Consider the following 10,402-nt stretch of genomic DNA (forward strand, 5'->3'; position numbering starts at 1 on the left):
ACGCGGTTCAGCGGCAGCCTGTCATAATAGAGATGTCCGTCGGCTCCCTTTTTTACTTTTTTTTTTTGTATTTCGGCTCCCCAATGACCAGTGCGATCGAACTTTGACGTCAGTCACGTGACGAGCGGCCAAAGCGGCTGAAAATATTTGCCGTTTTGGGAGCTGTCTTGTCTGACGCCCACCCTCGAGCGTTTTTGACGCTTTGGAAGCTTTTGGTGTGAACGCACAGTAAGTCCACATGAGGGTGAGTAGATAATGAGTGAAATTTGAATTTTGGGTGAACTATCCCTTTAAACAACAAGAAATTCGTTTTTTTTTTTACTTGAAAGTTGTTGTGGGATTTGGCAAAAAGTAAAATTATGTTTATTATGAAATATGCATCATTGTCATTGTCCATCTTTCTGTGACCATAAAAGCCAAATGAGGTAGGTGTCACTGCCCTGCGCTGACGTCACTAATTTGCCACTTGAACGCCGAGCACGAGCCCCAGGTGACGGTGATGATGATGATGATGGTTCTGTAACAATGTGGCGAGCGCGTCCCCGCTGTGCGCGACGCTGCGAACTGTACCCACCTCCCGCCGTTACCGTGGTTACCTGCGTGTGTGCACGAGCGAGCAGTGGGCAGGCAGGAAGGGAAGGGAAGGGAAGGAAGGAAGGGAGGAAGGAGAGAAGGAAAGAGGAGAGGAGGAGTACCGAGGGGAAAGAAGAGAGAGAGGAAAGAGGGAGGGAAGGAGGGAAGGAGGGAGCGGAATTAGTCAGTGATAGAGGGAGGAGGAGAGGAGGAGAGGAGAGGAGGAGAGGCGGACGTGGCGGGTCCGGCGGAGTTGTGAGCTTCAACTGACGGACATTGGACCGACAGCAGGCGGACATGAGCCGGACCTGAACCGGGCCAGAACCGGACCTGAACCGGACCATCCGCAGGTAGGTAACGTAACGTAATGTAACGTAGTAACGTTAACGTAGCCGCTCAGCTCGCCGTCATTCCCCGCTCCGCGCTGCGCTCCGCTCGGCTTCCTGCCTGTTAACTTAACGGTTAACGGCTGTCACCGCCGACTCAACGGCTCTCCGCTGCTTCTTTTGTGTGTCTGTCTATGTGTGTGTGTGTGTGTGTGTGTGTTGTGTTGTTTAGGGGGGGCAGGAGGAGCAGCAGGAGGGGGGGGGGTCTGGGTCCTGCTGCTCCCCCCGCCAGCAGCTTCTCCTCCCCGCCTTCACTCTCACTTTCTCCCCGTGCTAACGGCGCTAGCCCCGCTAGTCAGTTAGCTTAGCGCCGTTAGCGCCGTTAGCGCCGTTAGCACCAAGCAGCAGCAGCAGCAGCAGCAGCAGCAGTGTGATAAACAAGATGGCCACTGTTAGCGCGGCTAGCTAGCAGCGTTAGCCGCAGACATGGCAGCCTGCCCTGTCTTTGTACCGAGCTGCCGCCGCTGCAGCAGCAGCAGCCGGAGCTCTGACGGCTACCGGCCGCTCCGGGGGGGCCGAGAGGCGGCAGGGGGGGCACTAACATCCCGCTGAGGTGGTGGTGGGGGGGAATAATAATAATAAAATAAAAATAAATCACCGCCACTCTCTGAGTCGTGCAGCGGCGTGAGGAGGCTACCTGAGCCGGGGGGAGGAGGAGGAGGAGGGAGGGAGGGGGGGGCACAGGTATGTTCACCACGGCGGGACCGACTCTGCTGCTGCCGCTCAGCCGGAGAGGAGAGGCCGAGGCCCGGGCAGCAGCCAGGCCGGGCCCCGCGGAGCCGCTCCGGCCTCTCGGTGCTCCTCTGCAGCCGGGACACAGAGCTGCAGCACGGGGCAACTCTCACCGAGCAGGCCGCTGGCTGCAGCTGCAGCTGCACCGGACAGATGTTGAACTGGTGGAGTTACACATGGAACTGTAACTACAGATGTTGGAACTGTAACTACAGTTATAGGTAGTTCTATAGGTAGTTACAGGTGTAATTACAGATGTTGTAACAGATGTGGTTACAGATGTTGTTATAGTTACAATGATTACAGTTGTAGTTACAGTTGTATGGAGGTAGTTCCAGCTATAGTTCCAGTTCCAGCTGTAGTTCCAGTTACAGTTGTAGTTATAGTTCCAACTATAGTTCCAGTTCCAGTTGTAGTTATAGTTCCAGCTGTTTACAGTTCCAGCTGTAGTTCCAGTTGCAGGTAGTGTTCAGTCTGCAGCGGTTTTGGAGCTGGTGGAGTTACACATGTAACTGTAACTACAGACAGTTGTATGTCGGTAGTTACAGATGTTGGAACTGTAACTACAGTTATAGGTAGTTCTATTACAGGTGTAATTACAGATGTTGTAACAGATGTGGTTACAGATGTTGTTACAGTTGTGTGGAGGTAGTTACAGCTGTAGTTACTGTTACAATGACTCCAGTTGTAGTAACAGTTGTATGTAGGTAGTTACGGTTTTAGTTACAGTTACAGCTGTAGTTCCAGTTACAGGTAGTGTTCGGTTCAGTCTGAGCTGCAGCGGTTTGTAACAGCTGAAGCTCAGAAGCTTTGACCTGAACAAAGACCTGCTCCTCAGTCAGACTCAGTGTTTCTGTCCCTGGTTTGTTCAACTGTTTGGACAAAGATAAAACAATTTGAGTCATTTTCAAAAGTAAAAGACAAAGAAACTTTCTTGTTTCAGTCGTTTATCTTTTCACATATTCTCACAACATAAAGTTTATTCAGGTGTTCAGGAGTTTTAATTTCATCATGATGACACGTTTTATTACCGTGACGACTCCAGATGTTTAATAAAACATTAATGTGATGTCATGAGCTTTATGACATGGACGAAGCTTTGATTGACAGACGGACGGACGGAGGAAGTGTGTGTGTGTAGAGGTGTGTAGGTGTGTGTGTGTATCCAGAACAGGAAGAGGGAGGTTAAACACTGAGACCAGAACCAGAACCAGGACTGACCTCTCATTTATTTATTTATTTTTAAGTATATTTTTGGGCGTTTTTGCCTTTATTGATAGCACACAGTAGAGATAGGCAGGAAAGGGGGAGGCAGAGAGAGGGGGAATGACATGCAGGAAAGGTCTGCCCGACGCGGGACTCGAACCGGGGACGCCTGCGCTGAGGACTGTAGCCTCTACATGGGGCGGCCGCTTTAACCACTGCACCACACACCGCCCCAGAACCGGTCTCTTATTGATACAACCATTATCCTGTCCCCAGAAACTGCTGCTGCTGCTGCTACTGTTGTTGTTGTTGTTGTTGTGTGTTTCCTGGAGCAATAGTGAGTTGAACCTTCAGGGCCACCGTAGTGATGGAGAACAGCTCCAGCTCTGATTCACCTGGATGAACTCACCTGTCCTCCTCCTCCTCCTCCTCCAGCAGCAGCAGCTCTGGGGTCAGTCTGAACTGACTGCTGTCATGTGTGCGCGCTCCCTGTGTGTGTGAACGCCAATAACATAATTTATTTGTGGCAGGCCGCCACTGAAAGAAGGAACCGTTGTTGTGAACCGGTACAGAGCATCGGTACCGTATCGATCCAGATGTGAAAGGTTCCTCCGTCCCTGGTTGTGATGATCCGTGGGGAAGAGGAGGAATCGAACCCTGACCACGGCCGCAGCGTCTGTAGCGTTAGATGCTGTATAAACACCTGATAGGTTATTGTTTTCATGTGCGTAGTGATATTCAGTCCCATAGAGATGGATATATCAATCGCTATGGTGATGTGTGTGCTGGTACAGTCTGTATCCATGGTAACGTCTTGTCCTGTAGTAAACGCCTGAAGTGAAGCTGCTACTTCCTGTTAAATATAAGTTTTAAACAACCGTCTCACCAGCTTCCATGCTGCTGCTGCTGCTTTGTTTTTTTTGTTTTTTCCAACTTGTTTACTGTTTTCTGTCCCACTGACGTTGTCGTCAAGGTGATGACGTCTCTCGACGCGGAGTGAACGGCCACGCCGGTCGCCAGCCGGAGATCAGACCGGTGGTAAAGGAGCCTGATGCAGATTGTTAGCGCGTCGACTCTCGTTTAAAGAACCTGCAAAGACCTGTTAAAATGTCAGAGGCCAAACTGAATTAAACAGCTCAGTCAGAATAAACAGGTGCAGGGCTGTAAACTAACTTTTTGGCTCACCTGCCAAGGGGACCGGTAGATGAAAAAATCTACCGGCCAAGGACATTTTTTACTGGCCAAATAATAAGTTGCCTCTTTTCGTTACATACACATCAGTTTCAGCACTTTTCATTGAGATAACAGTATTTTTTTTTTAACTGTTTTCTACAGTGGGGTCGTTGGGGGAGCTGCTTCAGTGCGACACAACAACAACAACACGGGACAAGCGGGACAAACATCTACCCGCCCCCGTGGCGTGTAGCCCACCAAATTCAAGTCGCCAGGCGAATATTTTAGTCGCATTTGGCGAGTGGCGACCGTTAGTTTACAGCCCTGAACAGGTGGAATAAACCTTTACTGAAACCACAGTCCAATCCACAGTAAAATGACAAAATGTAAACGGTGAAACTGAATGTTGTCTGGTTCTGGTTCTGGTTCTTTCTGCTCCGTGTCGATGTGAACGTGTAGAGACGTTTCTTCACTTCAGTCACAACAAAGATCAACCAGAGATCTGATCTGGGATCAGTCGCAGGAGGTTTGGATCTCTACAGTTCTCAACGGGCCTGAACATTAAAACCGGACCGGACCGGACTAAACCGGACCGGACTGGCGGGTGTTGAAGCCCGGACCGGACTGAACCGGACCGGACCGGCGGGTGTTGAAGCCCGGACCAGACCGGACCGCAGCTCACTAGCGTTAACTAATAAAACGTCTGTGGTGAATAAATGCAGCGGCTCAATGTAAACACCAGATCAGATGAAACGGTTAAAACCTGAAAGACTCATTCAGGATGAACTCAGAGAGGAAACGGTCTCCATGGAAACACATCTCCTGATGATGCTTGTTAGCACGGCAGCTAACAGCTCAGTAGGTGAATGGTGATGACATCACTTCCTGCTGGTGTGTGTGTGTGTGTGTCCATGTTGCTGGCATCAGCTACAGGGGTCAAAGTTCAGCCTTTTCAAAGTTCAAATTCTCATTGCATGAAAACATGAATCTTCATGACTGGAGAAGCTGAAGACGGTTTTATTTTATATTCATATTCATATAACTTCTGTTCAAAGTTTGTTTTTAATTCTGGAATTATCATTATCATCATTATTATTGTCAGTGTCATGATGATCGTTATTATTATCATTATCATAACCAAAAGAACACATAGTTACACCCTAATCACCGTAAATCCTTTGTTTATGACAGTCCAGACTACACAAATCTATCTATCTATCTATCTATCTATCTATCTATCTATCTATCTATCTATCTATCTATCTATCTATCTATCTATCTATCTATCTATCTATCTATCTATCTATCTATCTATCTATCTATCCATCCATGGCAGTGCCATGTTTAAAGCACTAATGTTAAATGTCAGTATACGACAATGTTGTTAAATCTGTGTTTGTACTGCAGTGAAACTTGTGACAGTCACTCAAGTACAAAAAAAAACATACTGAGGAATGTTGTTAAAATAACGGACCATATCTGTGGAAAAAAAAAATTAAGTAACTTTATGTGTAGTGGTGTAAGTACTTGGTATCGGTATCAGTGAGTACTCAAATACAAGTACTGGTACACGACTCGTTTTGGAAAAAAGTGGTATTGATGCATCCCTTAATACTCATCATTACTATCATTATTATTGTTGATTCATGGTGTTTGGATCAGACCAGAAGGTTTTTACAAAGTGCAGTGACGTTGTCAGCGGCGGCCATCTTGTTTGAATAAACTTTATTCAATGCGTTTGATTGGCTGCAGCCGACTGACTGCTGTCTCACCTTGTGTTTTCTCTGCAGGCTGGTCCTGGTCAGGTGAGGGCGGTGACGCTGCTGGATCGCCAGAGCAGCCTCTCAGGGACACGCCCCCTACCTCTAGGCCCCGCCCCCCTCCCCGGCAGCAGAGGGGGGGAGTGGAGGAGGAGGAGGACGAGGAGGAGGAGGAGGAGGAGGAAGGTGAGGAGGAGTAGCTCCGCCCCTCACCATGACAGACTTGGAGACTGAGTGCCTGAGCCCCGACCCCTCCCTGGAGGTGGCGCCGGCGCCCACGCTGGCGCTGCTGTCGTCCGACTGCCCGACGCCCACGCTCAGCTCGCTGGCGGCGGAGATCGCGGAGCCGCTGGTGATGCTGCCGTGCGTGAAGAGCGAGCCGGAGGACCTGGACCTGGACCCGATCCGGACCGTGGACCTGTCGGAGATCCAGCCGCTGTCCACCGCCGAGCTGGGCCAGGACCAGATCAAGATGGAGATCAGCGGCCTCGACTACATCAAGTCCGAGCACCACGGTCACCACGGTCACCACGGCAACCACCACCACCACCACAACCACCACCACCACCACCACCTGGGCCCGTTCCACCACGGCGACGTCGCAGAGCTCGAGTACAAGTCGCACTACGAGCCCAGCTCCGTGTTCGACTACATCTCTCAGGTAAAACGCGGACCAGGGAATCGAACCTGGTCTGGTCTGGTCTGGTCTGGTCTGATCTCACCTGGTCTGACTGAGGCTCAGAGGTTACCACGGCAACTTGAGGCGGTTGCCAATGACGATAGGGGCCCCCCAGGCTAAGGCAGACAGAAACGTTGAGAAATAGAGCGATTTTCTGCCTCTGCTCTGGTCTCGCATTTGGGCTTATTCTGACAAAACGGTAGCTCGTATCAGAAAAATACACAGACCTTGGTCATCGTAAGGACTTCCTGAATGATTTGGTACGATTTGGTGTTTCTACAGTAAATATTTTGGAGACACCTGCGAGTTTAAAACATCGGTCCGTTCTGCTTCTCTCAGAAAATCTTTGTAATTGGAGTCAATGAGGAGCAGAGACAGACGTGGCCGCACTTAGAGGCTGATAATTCAAATTCTGTAAGTCTCTCTGATATTTTGAGCACATTGGGCGAGAGATAACAAGATTGTCTACAAATTTGGAAAAAATCATGTGTGTAGAGTGTAAATTGTGGCCGGGCCGAGTGTGGAAAGAGAAAAAATCTGGAATTTTTTGGGGGCTCTCTCCCACTCTAACTGATGATGTCATGCACTCTAACACGAACATTCCGTGCAATACACACCCATTATAATCTCATAATTTCTCCAAAAACGATCATGGTCATTGATCAGGGTTTGTTATAAAACTATACGACCTATCGAAACATGGATTGACACACCAATACACAAGACTTGTGTCTACTGTTTAAAGTTTAAATGAAGTCTCTAGGTGAAAGTATGCCTGAGCAGTAGACGTTTGAAAAACTCCAACGATTGTTCTTTTTCACCCGTCCCGTTGACTTAAATGCAAATTTTTTTGCAGTTTTTCGCAACTTATGTCACGAACAATTCATATTCTTTAAAGAAAAGTAATAGCACACCGATCCCAATCGAACCGCATGTTTTGATATATAATTTGTCAGTAGTAAAAAGAAATTTGTACGGAAGATGAAAAAAATAAAAAAAATAACGGTAAGTAGGAAAAAATCCACACAATAACAATAGTGCTCGGTGCGATTGCCCCATGGCCCTAATTAAAGGTAATGAACCTACAGCTGACTGTAGGGATTATGGTGATGAAAATGTTGAACTGTCCCTTTTAAGAAATTTTAGGAACCAACGAACTGATGATGATGATGATTCTCTCTAATGTAAAACTTTTATCCTCAGATTTTTTCCTCTCAAATCTCAGTGTGAGCCTCATGTTTTGACAAAATAGTCCTAGTAGAGCATTTATACAGATTTTAAAATGCCTCTTTAGGGGGACTTTAAAGGAATAGTTCACTCAAAATTGAAATTTCACTCATTATCTCCTCCCCTCATGTGGACTAAGGGCTGGGAGAAGTTTCAGAGTCCTCCGTGGCTTCTCTGAGTTACAGGGGGTCTCGGCGTAGCAGTGCATGTCCATATGACGGTTGCAAATGGATACCAACTGTCTTCGTAACAAAAAGACACACCAAAAAACATCCAAATACCTCCATGCTGCTCGTATGTAATGTCCGTCTTGTATTGAAGCCCCGAAATGCAAAATAGTTCCGAAAAAAATTAAATAAGTCTATATTTCAAGCTTGTTTGCAGCGGAAGCTCCTCTTCCTGGTTCATCCAAATCTCGCGCGAATCTCCGCTGCAAACAAGCTTGAAATATAGACTTATTTAATTTTTTTCGGAACAATTTTGCATTTCGGGGCTTCAATACAAGACAGACATTACATACGAGCAGCATGGAGGTATTTGGATGTTTTTTGGTGTGTCTTTTTGTTACGAAGACAGTTGGTATCCATTCGCAACCGTCATATGGACATGCACTGCTACGCCGAGACCCCCTGTAACTCAGAGAAGCCACGGAGGACTCTGAAACTTCTCCCAGCCCTTAGTCCACATGAGGGGGAGGAGATAATTTCAATTTTGGGTGAACTATTCTTTTAACTCCAGTCAGACCCCCCCCCTCCCTCTCTTGTTGCCCCCCCTGACTGCAGCTTCCTCCCTCCCCCTGCAGGTGACTGACACGCTGGAGTACATCAAGTCGGACCACCACGTGGACCTGCAGTGCTACTACGCCACGGGGCTGAGCGCCCTGAAGGCCGAGTACGTGGACTCGGCCGCCATGTCGGCCCACCTGCAGCCCAACAGCCTCGAGTCCATCCACATGGCCGAGCTGCGCACCGAGCTCAACAAGCTGCGGCCCGACGCGCTGCTGATGGACGGCATGGGCAAACCGGACCCTGAGTTCGGAGGGGGGGCGCTGTACGAGCTGCAGCCGGCGGCCGAGGGCGCGGCGAGCGGCCAGGCCGGTCACGCCGCGACCAAGAGCCACCACCCGACGGTGAGGAAACCGCGCAACATGCAGGGGGAGAAGCCGTTCTCCTGCACGCAGTGCGGCAAGAGCTTCAGCACTCTGGGAAACCTGAAAACCCACCAGCGCATCCACACCGGCGAGCGGCCGTACACCTGCTCGCAGTGCGGCAAGAGCTTCGGCCAGGCGGGGAACCTCAAGCGGCACCAGCTGATCCACACGGGCCAGAAGCCGTACGTCTGCGCCCACTGCCCCAAGGGCTTCACCAAGGCCGACGACCTGCGCTCGCACCAGCGGCTGCACACCGGCGAGCGGCCGTTCATCTGCGCCACCTGCGGGAAGAGCTTCGGCCAGTCCAAGGAGCTGAAGGCGCACCAGCTGAGCCACACGGGCGAGCGGCCGTTCTGCTGCCAGCACTGCGGCAAGAGCTTCACCAAGGAGACCAGCTACCGCAACCACGTGCAGATCCACACGGGCGAGAAGCCCTTCACCTGCTCCGAGTGCGGGAAGACTTTCAGCAACTCCGGCGTCCTAAAGACCCACGAGAAGATCCACTCGGGCGAGCGGCCGTTCGGCTGCACGCAGTGCGGCAAGAGCTTCGGCCGCCTCGGCCACCTGAAGGCTCACCAGCAGATCCACACCGGCGAGCGGCCGTACGCCTGCCCCCACTGCGGCAAGAGCTTCAGCCAGTCGGGTCACCTCAAAGCACACGAGCAGATCCACAAACGGGAGCGATCGGACACGGCCAGCACCAGCAGCAGCAGCAGCAGCACCATGGGCAGTGACAGCAGCTGAGCGCTCCGAACCCTTTAACCTCGGAAAAACAAAGTATTATTCCTTTTTTTATAAATATGATCTATAAATCTTTTTTCCTTATGAAGTTTTCTTACATTTTCATACCTTTTGTGCTCTTTTTGCATCATATACGTGGGCGGGTGGATCGACTCATTTGCTCTTATGCAAGTGTCTGTGTGTGTGTGCACATGTTACGTACTGTGTGTGTCTGTGGGAGGGTGTAGATAATCTTTAAACTGGTCTCAACTGTAGTGAGCATAGTCTCTCTCTATCTCTCTCTCTATCTCTCTCTCTACTTCTCTCTACCTCGCTCTCTCTTTCTCTCTCTCTCTCTCTCTCTCTCTCTCTCAAGGACCAAGTACCAGTACTTCCTGTCTGAGTACTTAACTGATACACAAGCACAAAACTTCAGTGACCAAGTTTGAGGACTTTACTGAACCTGACCGGGACTCAACCGCTCATCACACCGGCCCACCTGACCCTAGTGGCGCTTTTCCACTACACTTTCACGGCTCGGTAAAGGTGCATTTCCACTACAGCTGAGTTCTTCTAGTTCCTCCTCAGCCGTCTCTCTCTTTTTTCGATCCTCTCGTCAGCTCCAAACTCACTCGTCTGCACCTCGATTACGGGTCACAGCGTGGTTTCACACCAAGGGGGCAGTTGTCGGTCTGAGAAGTGAAGCTTCTTCACTTCCGCGTTCAGAAGGGAGCAACTCTCCATAGACCCCCATGTTAAAATCACAGACTTTACGTCCTCAATAAACATGATCAAA

The 10,402-nt window shown here is 49.7% G+C and overlaps 1 protein-coding gene across 1 annotated transcript; it reads left to right on the forward strand.

The window, feature by feature from the left end:
* The first annotated feature begins 690 nt into the window (after positions 1-690).
* Positions 691-9,975, forward strand: LOC146982311 (uncharacterized). Its single transcript, XM_085783304.1, has 4 exons — positions 691-923; positions 5,861-6,366; positions 6,397-6,491; positions 8,539-9,975. Exons 2-4 carry the CDS (start codon positions 6,045-6,047, stop codon positions 9,628-9,630), a joined length of 1,509 nt encoding a protein of 502 aa, XP_085639430.1. The 5' UTR covers positions 691-923; positions 5,861-6,044; the 3' UTR covers positions 9,631-9,975.
* Positions 9,976-10,402: the final 427 nt, after the last annotated feature.

The sequence above is a fragment of the Trachurus japonicus genome, chromosome 8, assembly GCF_045865225.1.
Source record: "Trachurus japonicus isolate A0001 chromosome 8, Traja_1.0".
In the NCBI taxonomy this organism is placed as follows: domain Eukaryota; kingdom Metazoa; phylum Chordata; class Actinopteri; order Carangiformes; family Carangidae; genus Trachurus; species Trachurus japonicus.